The 15,673-nt window shown below is 43.1% G+C and overlaps 1 protein-coding gene across 2 annotated transcripts in view; it reads right to left on the reverse strand.

Moving 5' to 3' along the window:
- Positions 1-823: 823 nt before the first annotated feature.
- The window catches only part of USP53 (ubiquitin specific peptidase 53), a 40,476-nt gene continuing 25,626 nt past the window's right edge, over positions 824-15,673 (reverse strand). Inside the window, exons 6-15 of one of the 2 annotated variants that reach the window (XM_069743747.1) lie at positions 15,258-15,363; positions 14,392-14,538; positions 14,073-14,222; positions 13,798-13,966; positions 13,253-13,408; positions 11,360-11,506; positions 10,214-10,931; positions 8,898-8,962; positions 6,118-6,217; positions 824-5,570 (exon numbers count right to left, since the gene is read on the reverse strand). In XM_069743747.1, the coding sequence (XP_069599848.1) occupies positions 4,697-5,570; positions 6,118-6,217; positions 8,898-8,962; positions 10,214-10,931; positions 11,360-11,506; positions 13,253-13,408; positions 13,798-13,966; positions 14,073-14,222; positions 14,392-14,538; positions 15,258-15,363 (2,632 nt within the window). In that variant the 3' untranslated portion in view covers positions 824-4,696. The remainder of the gene's footprint in view (positions 5,571-6,117; positions 6,218-8,897; positions 8,963-10,213; positions 10,932-11,359; positions 11,507-13,252; positions 13,409-13,797; positions 13,967-14,072; positions 14,223-14,391; positions 14,539-15,257; positions 15,364-15,673) is intronic. The other variant, XM_069743748.1, reaches the window with a different exon arrangement.

The raw sequence follows: 15,673 nt of genomic DNA on the forward strand, positions 1-15,673 counted from the left end.
CGGGTGGACCTCTGATCCACCTGAAGCTGTTAGAAACACTTGGTGACTGATTAAATCAGAAATCATGTGCAGGGAAAGATGCAGACTCACTGCCGGAGCCCACAGAAAAGGCAGGGACACACAAAAGATGACGTATACTTGCGTCATCCATAGTGAAGGGGGTTGAAGAAGAGGTCTGTTTTCATTCTTGTCCAAACATCAGTATAATGTAGTAAGAAAAAAGTACACGTCTTGGAAAAAAAAATACAATTTATTACTGAAACATTTGATCTTTGATTGTCTTCACATAAGGACATATTCATAGAGGCTTTTTACAGAGAATATCAAACGATCAGTACACAGATGTCAAAAATTGTAACAATATAATGCCTACCTTCCAATGATGGACACTATTGACTGCCTTTACTACAGAGAACACTGTCCTGCATCCTTGCCGGTCATGTTCAGCTGTGCTATGCAGCTCGGGAACAGCAGCGGAAACTAACCCACTGCGCTTCATATGTGGAAGTTGGCGGCACAATCTCCCTCTGTGCCAAGGTTGCTTAAATAGTGCTTAATGAATTTGATGTTTTAGTGCAAATTTTGCCCTTAAAATATAAAAAGTACCCCCTTTTTTTGCAATTTAAAGGGACACTGTCACCTGGATTTGGAGGGAACAATCTTCAGCCATGGAGGCGGGGTTTGGGGGTTTTTGATTCACCCTTTCCTTGCATGCTGGCTGCAATATTGGATTGAAGTTCATTCTCTGTCCTCTGTAGTACATGCCTGCACATGGCAAGATTGCCTTGCGCAGGCGTGTACTATGGAGAACAGAGAATGAACTTCAATCCAATATTGCAGCCAGCATGCAGCCAGCGGGTAAGGAAAGGGTGAATCAAAAACCCCCAAACCCCGCCTCCATGGCTGAAGATTGTTCCCTCCAAATCCAGGTGACAGTGTCCCTTTAAAGCTCTCAAGTCCTAATGATAAATTCAGTCGCTGCCCTCATTTTATACATGAAGGCAAAGGAGATAGATCTTTGTACCTTAGTTTAATGAAAAAAGTAGTGTGCTTGTCTGGATTATTTTTTCTATTTATTTTTTTTTTTTTAGAATAAATGGGTTAACATTGACCCTATATCCCCGATAATCCTTTATCGGCATTAATTGCTAAAAAACAGCATTCAGTTAAATTCACAAGAAAATTCTTTGCACTGAACTTATATAAAATGTGGATGTCTCCCTTCAAGAATTGTAGCTTATCCGCTAGGGAAAGGAGTAAAAATCCTCTGGGGGCCATACAATCTATATGTTTTGACTTCTCATAATTCTTTGAGGTTGATAAATATGATCCTGGTAATTCAGATTACTCTCTAACACAAAATTAGTTAGGCTTATACAATTACCGGTAGTAAAAAAATCAACCAGAAAACTTTTTTCCACTAAATATTGCACATTAAAGTTCCTTTGATAACCACAATATCAATGGTCTAGCTCTCAAAATATACAAAAATTTACAAAAATATGTAACATTTAAAAAAAAAAAAAAAAAAAAAAAAAAAAAAAACACATTGCAAGTCAACATAAAAAAAAAAAAAAAAAAAAAAAAAAAGTCAAACCCAACACATAAAAGAAATGTTACGACATTTATATATATTGTTCTAATATTACAAGCCATTTCAAAATAGAATTTCCTGTAGTACAAATCTAGATTTTCATGTCAGGACACAAAATATATATGTATAAATAGGCACAGAAGCAAAGCCATACAAAGGTAAGAGGTCACATTCTACAAATAAGAGGTCGTCACTTGTACTCAAGACACATTTCATTGAAATTATAAAACCAGAAAAATAAAGAGCGCTTGCTCAGATCCAATAAAACCGCTTCTAGTGGAGTGTATCTGAAGAAAGGCTTTACCCGGGTAGAAACGAAACTACATTTACACAGCAGTCAGCGGACTCAAGGCCTCTGTTCCAGACAGGGTTGGACAAGATAGTGTGTGCTGCCGACTGCGCCACAAAATGGACTGGAAAATATAGTGTTAAAACCAAAACATTCACAAGAAATAAGTTAATATGCTTTTGAGGCTTTTTTGGAACTATAAAACCATAAGTGTAGTTTACGAGTCTGAAGGATTCAATGCGACAATTATACCAAGTCATGTCAAAAGAAAAAAAAAAAAAAAAAAGCAATCATACCGCCACTTAAGGCATATAAATGTTAGTGTCCGTATTAGGCATCGTCACACTCGGGATAATCCTTTTGAGAAATTTCTGTGACATTCTATACATATGTTTTTTTTTCTGAAGCTTGTGCAAGAAATCTTCCAGCCTTCCCCCCTGATAATTGGGGAAGTCATTGAAATTTTGGTAATCTGTCACATGTAAATCTAAGCTTTGGTCAATTTAGACACTGATGGATTAATCCTCAAAGTGTTCGCTGTATGTTAACCCTTGTAATGCAGATTATTTGCACTAGATTTGGATGCAGCTTTGAGAACCCCATTCTTACACGTTATACTGTAACACATCTCAAAAAAGCCTAACAACCAAAACCAACATAGGATCCTATAGTGATTTCAGTTTTGTTAATGAGACATGCATGGGGTCCAGATGTGGCGCCCATACTGCATCTATCTAAAGACGATCTTAAAGGGAATCTGTTCCCAAGTTTTGCTAATCTGAAGACAGCAGGAGACAGAGGCTGAAACAGAATTCAGGGATGGGTCACTTGTCAAAGTGAGTGCCGTAGTTGACTAACTGTGAAGGATCACCAAGAGCTTAACATTGCTGGACTAGTCTGGCAACACCCACTCCTGTGATAAGCAGCTCACCGTTTATGGACTTCATATGCACACAGAGCATGGCGTGGGCGGGGTTAGCTTTCTCGGCTCTGATTTATTCTAAATCTGAAAGCTGTGATCGTGTCAGAACGGCTGCACCGAGTAATCTAAGTGATACCTTGCTGGAGTCAGCTTCTTTTTGCCTACATCAGGCTGCTCACAGATGAAGTAACAAAAACCTGCTGAGAGATTCCCTTTAAATGCTTGTTCCACACTTTGAAATGGTCTGATCGCAGGGGTGCCAGCAATGACAAGTATAGGGATCTCCATTCAAATGGTAGAAACAGCCCACCTGTCCTCATGATTGATGAAATGCCCAGTCATTGGATACTTATGTGGACAGGCAATAGGTTGTAATTGTGGGAAAACATGTTCAAATTTGGATCATGAGGAAAAATGTACGTGCTAAAAAAAAGGACAGCCCAGACACCTTATTAATTCCTCCTGAGCGCCAAGTGAAACTCCACCTTTGACCAAGACTCACTACATAGTCAGCAAATGATTCATCATTACCTGCTCTTCCTGTTATTTTACCTTTAGATCTCCATGTAGACAAAAAAAAAAAAAAAGTTTTGTTACTACCTGGAAACAATCTGCCAATAGTAGCACACAACTGCTCAAACACCTCCCCCAACAGGGTTGTATTGTGACAGATTGGGAATTGGCACTAATGTCCCCATGTACAGGAAAAATAAATAAATATATATATATATATACATATATATATATATATATATATTTTCTCAGATGCTGGATTTTCCATTTGCCAACTGTACAGCCAGTGTATTAAAGATGGAGCTTCGCTTCATCGTCACAAAATGTTGCAATATTTCCACAGTATTTTGGCAATTTCGGAGTTTTTACAAATGCTTAGTCTTTGGATACCATAAAAAATAAAAAAGTGTGCATATATAAAACGACATTCAAGGCCAATATTTAAACCTCTGACGTTCCAGCCTCTGTGGGTGTCATGGGCATAAATGTATCGCAATGCACCAATTAGTCAATGTGTCCTTTGCTGGTAGCAGCCACACGTGTAATTCATTTTGGGCTTAATGAAGACAGCAGTCGAGACAGAAGTAGAACAGTAAAAAAAAAAAAAAAAAAATAGTATGTTGCAACCAGTCAACTAATATTATACTATATCTTTTTTTTAAAAAATTTCACTTCTGTGAAAATAGAAAAAGGCAAATTCCCCCTTCCATAAAATTCCATCTATGTTTATATACATCTGACTGACTGTTTAATGACTGTGTGCAAATTCCAATGAACTGGTTTACATGACCTATAAAAACTAGTGATGAGCGAACGTGCTCGGATAAGATGTTATCTGAGCATGCTCAGGTGCTAACAGAGTGGGCTCGAATAATAGTCCCCGCGGCTGCGTGTCTAACAAACAGACAATCCCTGCAGCTGTCGAACAGCCATGAGACATGCAGTCGCACGGACTTGAACATTTTATTCGAGCTCGCCAAAGACACTGTTAGCACCCAAGCATGCTCAGATAACACCTTATCCAAGCAGGTTCGCTTATCACTAATAAAAACTTATTAAGTTAGCACTTCGTTATTAACTGGAGTGAAATCCTGGCTTTATCATGAGCCAATCCAGACTTCCGAGACCTATCCCTGGTGCAATAGATTTGAGGTCCTTGATCGATGACTAAAGATAGACCTGGTGCAAATTCAGCAATATTCATTTTCTGCAATGCATTATGCCCCCTGGTGTTAAGGACAGGGGTTGCCACATTCAGGGGCTGTTGGATTTTCAACTCAATTTTGCATGCAGGATTTGGAAGAATTTCTTGTAGCTAAACCGACCAGTTAGAAATGGAGCCTCTGGGAAAGGCGCCCCGCTCTGTTGGGGGCTTAGCCTACCTATTACAAGGTACACCTCCAAAAGCTTTTGATCTGGAAAGCGAATGATGGGCGTTCTCAATGCTTCTATGGTAAGAAGGTTCAGTAACAGTCTCAGGGACCTGTAAGTGCCCGGGATCCCTGTGAAACGCTGTACTTTCAGTCACATAGACCTTGGGCTTCTGATGGTATTTTAACCTATAAGTGTCAGTCATACAGTTGTCCACAGAGAAGTATGTAGTGAGGGCGACGGTATCATTTACATGGGAAATGGGCTCCATCTCCAGAGTCGGGTGAAGCATATTGGGCCGGCAGTCATACACTGAAGATCCAGACACATTTGGCATAGTAAATTGTAGGTCGCTGCTGTGATACGGGTCCTTCTTTGGATAGTAGTCTATATCAGCGTCTGCTCTGAGGAAATCACCAGGAGAATGCCTCTCGGCACCGACTGCCGGTACATGAGACAAGGTGTCTAGATGCGCAGCAGAGGCGGCCGGTGCAAAACTCTGCTCCATTCTCGACACAGCACTTCGTGTATACTTCTTGGGGGGAAGAGGAGGAGGTATATCATTAGAGTCCCGGTGATTTACACCGCAGCCGTCCTCTCGAATGTAGGACAGCTCTTCATCAGATGCAAAATATGGAGCGTTCATGTACTGCACCCTATTGCACTGTGCGGACGGACTGCCAGGAGAGGTCGCTTGTCCATTCATCAAAGGGGAATGCTCAATGTGCAAACAGCAATTCTCTGGAGAGTAGGGCGACAGATGATAAGACCTTTCTCGGGAGTCTTCCGCTTTGTTCACCTGCACCTCTTTGATGTTGTACTCTTTACGCAACGACAGGGTCGGGGAACGGATGTCCTTTTTACGGTCACCAATTTGCTTCCTTTAGGAGAAAGAAAAAGTTAAACTTGAACAAGTTCCAAAATGAAACCATAACTTTAAAGGAAAAAGTGACATTCTAAATTTCTAATGGAAAAAAAAAAAAGCCAGCGCAGATGTTCCCAAAGCTTTCCTGCAGCGGACAGATGTCCCCTTGTAATAAAGGGGATATTCTACAATATTCGGTCCTCATAATGGATGACCCTATTTTTACAACTACATGGTAATTTAAGACCCGATTTGTTTCTGTGGCCAGAGATTATGAGCAGGAACTCTAGTAAATGATATTTTAAACATTTTTCCAGTCGTTGGTCATTTTATAGGTGAACCTTCAGCTTGGTCACAGCTTCCATGCCCCATGCAAACATTATGTATTGTGATTGCTGCTGACACTGTTGAGGCTGTGCTGTGGTTATGAATTTTCTCAAGAAAAAAAAAAAAAAAGTCCTTCTAAAAAGTATTGTGTATACATACAAATGAGCAAAACCCATACTATGGTACAGTAAGAACCCCATTCCTGTATCAATGCAGGGAACAAGATTCACCCCTACCTTTGGCCAGATGGACTATGCACATGCAAGGCCTCACGTGGAACCGGGGATAACCGATCTTCATATCTACTACGCTCCAAGCCATTATAGTCGAAGTATCCTTAAATATAAAACAATCGGCATTAGTTTATAGAACTATAATAACCACAGTCACCATCACCCCCCACACTCCAAAAGGAGAAATAAATACATGTAAAAAATGTGTCTGTTCTACATAGTAGAAAATGGGATTAATAGTGTGAAAATCTCCAGCTGCAATTCCACAAGCTGCACAGCAGGTGGCAGCAGTGGCCCACCAGGACCGCGCACACCACCAGGGAGGCATGCTGGGAGTGAGTAATGCTCACTGACAGCAGCAGGGTTGGTCTCCAGGATTCCAGTCCATGTAAAAATAGAAGCGTTATTTTTCTCTTCTGCTGACACAGAGAACCATGCATGGCTAAAACCACCTAGTGATTCGGCTGAGGAGCTTGGCCCAGGGCGCTTTACAAAACTAAATATGGCAGATGTTCACATTCTGGCCTGACGAATCAGTGCTGCATTATCTGAACAAGGGAGGTGGAGCGGCTGCACGTCACGTGGAAAGTTATTCTTTTTACATTGTATAAACGTTTCATTATGTACACACGTTAGACTTCGGCTACATGCACACTTCCATGTGACATCCTAGTGCGGCCACCGCAGACAGCACACTGACCCACGGGGCGTCATTAAAAAGGATGGCCACTGCTTTCATATCGATACCCTATCCATAAGGTAGGGCATCAATGTCTGATCGGTGCGGCATCCCGCTGATCAGCTGTTATCGGTGCCAGTGGGGGCAGCCGCCAGCTGGAAATACTTGTAGTGGCCGCCATGGGATACTACACATCCGCCTCCCATCGCTCCGGCATCCCGCTGATCAGCTGTTATCGGTGCCAGTGGGGGCAGCCGCCAGCTGGAAATACTTGTAGTGGCCGCCATGGGATACTACACATCCGCCTCCCATCGCTCCGGCATTCCGCTCATCAGCTGTTATCGGTGCCAGTGGGGGCAGCCGCCAGCTGGAAATACTTGTAGTGGCCGCCATGGGATACTACACATCGCCTCCCATCGCTCCGGCATCCCGCTGATCAGCTGTTATCGGTGCCAGTGGGGGCAGCCGCCAGCTGGAAATACTTGTAGTGGCCGCCATGGGATACTACACATCGCCTCCCATCGCTCCGGCATCCCGCTGATCAGCTGTTATCGGTGCCAGTGGGGGCAGCCGCCAGCTGGAAATACTTGTAGTGGCCGCCATGGGATACTACACATCCGCCTCCCATCGCTCCGGCATCCCGCTGATCAGCTGTTATCGGTGCCAGTGGGGGCAGCCGCCAGCTGGAAATACTTGTAGTGGCCGCCATGGGATACTACACATCCGCCTCCCATCGCTCCGGCATCCCGCTGATCAGCTGTTATCGGTGCCAGTGGGGGCAGCCGCCAGCTGGAAATACTTGTAGTGGCCGCCATGGGATACTACACATCCGCCTCCCATCGCTCCGGCATCCCGCTGATCAGCTGTTATCGGTGCCAGTGGGGGCAGCCGCCAGCTGGAAATACTTGTAGTGGCCGCCATGGGATACTACACATCCGCCTCCCATCGCTCCGGCATCCCGCTGATCAGCTGTTATCGGTGCCAGTGGGGGCAGCCGCCAGCTGGAAATACTTGTAGTGGCCGCCATGGGATACTACACATCGCCTCCCATCGCTCCGGCATCCCGCTGATCAGCTGTTATCGGTGCCAGTGGGGGCAGCCGCCAGCTGGAAATACTTGTAGTGGCCGCCATGGGATACTACACATCGCCTCCCATCGCTGTGACTCCGGAAAGTTCCGATCCCTGCATCATCTGCTTTTCACTGATCCATTGTGAAGAGTTGATCATTAAATGAAAGGTCAGGCAATCTACCTCCTTCAGTTTTTAACCCCTTCACGAGGGGACCAATTTCAGGTTTTAGAGTTTTCATTTTTTTCCGCTGCTTCCTCCCAGAGCCATAACTTTATGTTTCTGTTCATGGCCATATGAGGGCTTGGGTTTTGCGGGGCGAGTTGTACTTTTGAATGACACCATTCATTTTGCCATATATAGTGTACTGGAAAACGGGAGAAAAATTCAAAGTGGGGAGAAATTGCAAAAAACACAATTCTAGCAAGGTAAAAATTATCTCACAATATGATTCTCCTCATCAGTAGGATTACAGCGATACCAAACATGTCCAGTCTTTTTTATTATTTTAGGGGTGGGAAAAAACTTCTGGTTGTGTCGCCGTTTTTGGAGACCCGTCATGTTTTCAATGTCAATAAAGCTGTGTGAGGTCATTTTTTTTTTTGGGGGGGGGGGAGGGGAGGATGAGGTTTTCATTGATGAAATTTTGGGATAGATGAGCTGTTTTGATGGTTTCAAAGAAGCTCCGTAATGACAAGTATGGAGGTCTTCAACAGACCTGTTTGCATAGCACCTATTGACGCGCTGCGATCACATCACAGGTGCACCGACGGGCACATAAAATAGTACACCTTTAATGCCGCTGTCAGGGTTCCACAGCGGATTTAACAGGTTAACAATCGATTTGTGGAGGCAGGATCTGGCAGTAACACAAGGCCATTACCTGCTGGACATGGAGTGAACTCGCCCTGTGAGCACTCTCCATACACCCGCTTTACATGTGTGACGCATGTCGTGAAAGAGTTGCACCTCCTTACAATGCTATTCTATGAACAATTAAAGCGATTGCAGTTCGGATCCGTTCCAACAACTTACCATTTACTTGGCCTCTACTGTGCGGAGAAGTAGAAAGAAGTCCATTTCCTGGCTGCTGATGGTCACTGAAATACAGACGCACCAATGAAGACGTGTGAGCATACCCAGTGCCATAACCTCAGTCTTACAGTATTACACAGTTTGTAGTGCAGATTGTTTTAGGAGGAATAGTTACAAAAAGGTAAGAAAAGTATGAAAGGAAACACAGATACTTCTTCAATTGGCTTAAAGCGCCACAATGGGATTCCAGCCCAAATTCCGTTATTGTGGCAGCTTGTTCTTGGCAAAAACACTGCAGCCAGAAGTCTTTTCCTAGCTTAAAAAATGCTAATAACCAACACCAAGTAAAAGATCTTATGTTAAGATGCCAGAAGATACGACTCTGAAAGATGCTCTAAGGGGAAAGGTGGAAGTTTGGACAACCCCTCTAATCTGGTGAATCCTCACAGTAAGCACACTGCACAGTGTCAGGATTCTCCAGTGTCGGTGTCGTGACCGGGTCAGATTTACATGCGTACGGTCATCTGCCAACTAGACATGCTTGGCCCCACACAATACAAGTGAATGGAGAGAGGCCATGCACAGCTAGTTGGACTGTGGCCGGAATATGCAAGTCACATTCTTGTGATCACATATCCTGAGAACCGTGATGCCATAAAGAATGAATGGAGCAGAGGTGCGCATGCTCGTCTTGGCTACATTCAGTTACTGGGCTCGGCGGAGGTCCCAGCAATCAATAGGCGATTCCTTATCCCATTACTAACACGGTACAAACTCCCTTTCCTGCTTGATGCCACTTTACGTGTGGCTACACAATAGTGCCATCAAATGCCTAGAAGAGAGTCGTGTACAGGTCTAATAAATTACTGGGACAAGGGCTCAATGCTCACTAGGCATTGGGCTGTTGTACATTGCATCCATCCACGCCAAATGTCAGATTACACCAGAAAGTAAACCAGAACAACCCCTTTAATTGTATCCTCAGTATAGTTCAGAATCACATATTATGGGCTTCGGGGGAAAAAAAAAAAATCAAACATTCACCGTGTATGACAAAGGTTTTTGAAACGTTTAAAAAAGTTTTCCAAACCCATCAAAAAGGTAGAACTTGGCGTTACTAATAATGTTATATGAAGGTTAGACTAATAGGCTGCAGCAATATGAAAGAGTAAAAAAATAAAACAGATCCAAAGCACAGGAGTTTGGAAACTTATTCCGACCTTACAAAGGACGCAAAAAATGTTATGCAGCAAATTGAGCCAAGATTCTAGGGCTTCTCTCTTAGGAAATCGCCCATTGCATACATTCGGATTTACCTGCAGAGACTTTCTTGCAGCCCCTTCATATCAGCGAAGCTCGTCCCTTCAATTATAGGAGAGTCCAGATTACTGGAGCCACTGCTGATGTGATCGCTGCTCTCATACCCGGACTCTGCCCTCTGCCAGCAGTCAAGATGGTACAGCTTGGAATCTGCAGAAAGTTTGTTCGGACCTTTCCCCAGAGATTCTAGAGAACTCCGGCTGCCGGACTCCTGTTTGATTTCATCCTCGTAGATGGTCATCAGGACTTTCTTCTTAGGACTCTCCTTTGAAGGGTGGCTCGTATTTTGATCCTTGGCGGGCTGGTGTTTGCCATTGGACTGCGCTATGTGCCGAGGGCTTGACGGACTTTTCTCATTCTCATTAAAGATGCTGTCCACATTTAGAGTCTCTCGCATGGGTCTCCAGGGCTTTCTGGTCTTGCCAGTTGTCTTTTCTCGGCATTCCTGACTGCTATCTGTATCACAGCCAGAAGAAGCCGTGTTTTTCACTCTACCTAGTTGTTTAGCTTCGGGAACAGAGGATTGCCCAGTATTGGAGGAAGAAATGTGCCTGGGCTGCGGGTCAGACCTCTGCTGCTTATATGGACCTCTTCCTTGACTGCTGAAGAAGTGCGGGTCGGGATACTGCCTAAAGCCATTTCTAGTAGGAGAAGATGCAGATCTCAGTTGTGTTCCAGAGAAGGATTTGGAGGGATAAATCTGAGATGATTGATCTGAAACAGAAAAATCGAAAATCAGGAACATTTTCATCAGCAATCTCAAGGCCTTCAATAAGGCAAAACATTGCAATCGAAGATTTGTAGGGCGTTTTCACAAGCAGATTTTTTTTTTTTTTTTTTTACTGCAGAGATCAGAAGTTAAACTGGACCAAAATCTGTTTTAATTAGGAGAGAGAGCCAAGTGGCTGCATATGTCAGGGCGATACAACTAATGCTACCTGGTACCAACAGGGTCGCGCTGTTGCCAGATTGGCAAGAAGGTGGATGTACAAACAATTATCTAGCATATGGTCAGTTTGCATGCATTTATGGTAAAGTCCACCATGTAACACAATCAAGAAATAAATTAGCATTTCAGAAAAAAAAAATGATATAATGACCATCTTTATGATAATTCAACTGCATTAAAGGAGTCAGAATACCTTTAGGCCTGGCAGGTTCTTTCTTCAGCGTTTTATCCAAAGGTTTTCTTTGAGCAGATGATGTACTTTTTAGGTTATTCGCTCTTTGGGCACATTCTCGGGACAAGTCTTTTAACTTTTCCTGAGGATCATTACGGCCCAATTTAACTAGAAAGAAAAAGTAAAAATAGTCAAACAATGAGTCCAATTATGAGACACATCCTGCGCTTTATTGAAGTAAAGTTCCCCTCTGGAGCATTTTAACAAGTCGTTCATAATGTGCTATTTTATATAGAAGCAACGGAGCTGAATGTACAGACGGCTCATACCCAACGTGAAGCCATCACCGGCATCAAGAAAAGAAGATTACAATGGTTAAATTACATTAGACATTGATAAGTGATATCTCATTAAATATTATTTTTACCAAGTCGAAGGGCAGATGCTAAAAATATGATTGCTAGGGGCTGTCTGCTGGAACCCCCTAGAAATCCCGAGAACATGGAAGAGTGGTGAAAATGTGTGAACTACTGCTCTACTCACTTCACTATGAAAGTAACCATTACTTTCTCAGGAACACTGGGGGTAGCAGAGATGGACCCCCAAAGATCATGCATTAATTATCTGTCCAATGGATAGGTGATAAGTTATCATTGAGATAACCCATTTAGGCAGATCGGCGTCTAGCTACAAATATTTTCCATTATATTAACCTATAACTGAGGGAGTTTGTGAATTTCGGCTAAGTTTACAGAAAATGACTGTGGTTTTGCACAAAGCTCAAATGATACAAAGAAAAATCACGTCCTTGTTTGTCCTTGAGGTGAAACCCCAGAGCTGAAATCAAATGCGAGCTATTACTGAGGCCCAGCCTCACGGCGTGCCCTCTAGGAAGACAAAAATACTATAATATAGGTTTTGTAGCACATGCTTTTAAAGAGCAGGCCCTTAGTAGAAAAAGGGCCTTGTCTTTTTTTTTTTTTTCTTCTCTATCTTTCTTTTTCATCCCCTTTCATTGCAGCATTCTTCCAGGTATACACAGTCTATGTACTATTGAGCAACAGGTGCAGTCTAGTGAAGAGCGAGCGTGCTCGGATACAGCCTTATCCGAGCAGGTTATCCGAGTATCGTGGATGCTCGAGTAATATGTTCGAGTCCCCACAGATGGATGATTCACGGCTGTTAGGTAATCACCGCAGGCCATGGCTGTCTACCAAAACAGGCCTTCTCTGCATGTGTCATAACTGTCTAACAGCCGCAAATCATGCAGCCGCGGAGAATTGAAAATTTTATCGTATTTTTCTTTGTACTATGAGACGCACACCAAAAATTCAGAAGGAAAATGGTGGGAAAAAAAAATGAGTATGTGTTAAATGGGGGGTCCGTCTTACAGTCCGAATTCAGCTTACCAGGGGGGGGACGGCGCATGCACAGACTGATATCTCGGCACAGATCCCATCTCCCGAGATCTCAACCTGAACACTTTTGCAGAGGCTACAGCAACGAGACAATGGAAGTGCGGTGGCTCTGGGCTTTCACAAAATGTCGCCAGAGCCCCCGCTCCAGCCTGGGATGGGAGTGAGATAATCGCTCTGCAGCATCGGACCACTGCAAGAATCGCCCGACTCCTGCTGCCACCACGCTAATTGTAAGTACATTAGGACTATAAGATGCCCCAAATTTTCCCCCAAAAGTGTTTTGGGGAAAAAAGTGTGTCTTACAGTCCGAAAAATACGGTACTCAAGCACCCACGTTACTCAAATAACACTATATCTTAGCACGCTTGCTCATCGCTAGTGCACTCCTATTGAATACATTGAGTTGTAAGCCCCTAAATTGTTAAAAATCAAGTTAGTAGAACTAAAAAGGTCTCCGTGTACTATAGTTCGAGCCTAAAGTAGTGGTTGTACATACCAGGTCCTCTGCCAGCACTTGACTGAATGACACCACGATTCAACCCTGTATCGTCATTCTGATGCTTGTAACCACTGTTCTGATAAATATGTTCCTCATAATCACGATCTCGATTGTAGTCTGACTTTTTTGATGTTGAGGACATTCGATCATTGGCTTTGATGAAAGAAGAGAAAGGTAAGGAGAGTTACAATCAGCATTTCATACATACAATTATTAGACATCAGGGTGGACTGGCGAAGAAACGAGCATGTTATATGTTTTTAGGTTGAGTACTGGCCAGAGGAGAACATATGCTGGCCTTGCTCTCTCACACATCCATTCCTCTGGGAATAGAAATGTGAACTGAGCATTACATAGTGTTCAGTATCTATTAGTCTTCACATTCATAATAAACTTGTGAAGATGCAGATATATCTGTAATATACGGCAATCTCCTAAAGATCTGATCTCAGAAGAAGTTGTCAATTCAGACACAACCCCATTCAAAGGGCTCAAAAATCAAGTAAGACACATTTACCCCCCTACATATCTTCCATACACACCTGTATCCTCATTGCTGAAGATTCTTTTATAAGGTGTCCAGTGCATGACCTGCCTGAGAGCATCATCGGTAGTCACGGCGGTACCATCAGGATTTGCATAAAAGAGTAGCAAAGGCTGGTAATGGCACCGAATGCACTTGGTGACTACATCTTTCCATTTGGTTCCAACCTGAAAAATAAGAGTTATGGAACTTTACCATGAAAAAATGCGCTTTAAAGTTTGGTGATGGGGGAGGGGTTAGAGGGGAGTACACAGTCATTTGACTTAGGATTACCTCCTTTACTGAAGCATCATCAAATAATACCCATCTGGCACTCTTTGTGTGATAGGCAAAGGCACAGTAGTGTCGGCTTGTGTAGCAGATCATACCCACAAGGTAAAGTCTACTTTCTTTTGCTTGTTCATCTGTAACTCTAAAAAACAACTATGGAAAGAAAAGCAAAGCATTAGCCCCGTACACAGGAAATTACAGAAGCATCAAAACAAGGTTTAGCTTGTATTTGTATAGAAGGATTTAAAGAAATCATAAATCGGCACAAAAACACACTGACGTTTTACTACTCATCAGTATAAAGAGTACAAAAGAAAGGTACCCCAGGTAAGTAGAGCTGTGTAGCCAAATTCCGAACCACATCTTCTGTCAAGTCGGAGTTCTCAGAATCCCACACCAGACCTATGGTTACAATCTCTGGACAGTTCATTAGGACCCGGCGAATCTTGATCTTCTGCCCACAATTGCTCTAAATAAAGCCGGACATTAAACATGACTTGTGAGTATCTCAGATTATTGAAGTTTACCATCTTAAACCAGGCCTGCACAACATACGGCCAACGGGGAGCCTGCAGCCCACCAATTGATTTCTTCTGGTCCTCGGAGAGCTTGTAGATGCTGGTGACCTTCTACCTGTATTTGATTGTCTAGCAAAGGTGAACACATTTGAACACTTCGGCGCTGGGATAGAGGAAGAGGTGCGCTAAGTAGATCGCCACCCGATGTGCAGCAGCACTAAGCTTGGAGTTGCCGACCCGGCACACACACACCATGGGCGGTGCCAACCCTGTGCACTAACGCACTGAAGGTGGTTCTGAACCAGTAAACATCTAGTAATCCATAACTGCTCAGATGATGTGCTACATGGCCATGTTAAAACTCTAAAGTATTGAGGAGGCGCTGGAGAGTTTCTGCTCAGTTTCCAGCAGAAACTCTCCATATTCTCTTTAAAAACTTAAAACTTTGTTTTTGTCATGTATCCACACACAGACGGTGGTTCTAGTCACCAGTTTACATTTTTTTTTCAGCACTTGAAACTGGTTCAATATGACAAGGTGACACTTTGTCCAAAAAAATTCTTCTCCACTGTTTTAGACCAACTCATATTTCCAGAATGAGAGTGTTTCTACTACACACAATTGATATTAGTCCTGCACAGTCATGTAAATAGGATGGGATCATACTTACAGGACACTTTCTATAGTCATCCGCAGTGTTTGCAGCCTGTAGTAACTCCGCAAACATCTCTGGCTTCAGGCGCTCGTGTCTCTCCAGCATTCGATCAACTTCATTACTAGAATGGAAAGCACACAGGTGTGAAGAACGGCCCAGGAGAGATGCAGTCATTGTCTCCAACAGGTCATTATATGCTCAGCTTCTCATTAATATCTTTTGACACAGTAATTACGGATCTCTAGAGCACCATCATCCTCATTCTGGTGTACCTTTACGCAAATTAAAATTCCAGAGTAACAAAAGGGAAGTGTAAATGTATCTAGCTAAGTCTTATATAATTACTGACTAACAACAGTATTACAGCTTGCTACATAAAGGTTAAACAGCAAATGTCATGTAGATTTGCTTTACTTTACAGACATCCATAT

Source organism: Ranitomeya imitator, chromosome 1 (genome assembly GCF_032444005.1).
Source record: "Ranitomeya imitator isolate aRanImi1 chromosome 1, aRanImi1.pri, whole genome shotgun sequence".
Taxonomy (NCBI): domain Eukaryota; kingdom Metazoa; phylum Chordata; class Amphibia; order Anura; family Dendrobatidae; genus Ranitomeya; species Ranitomeya imitator.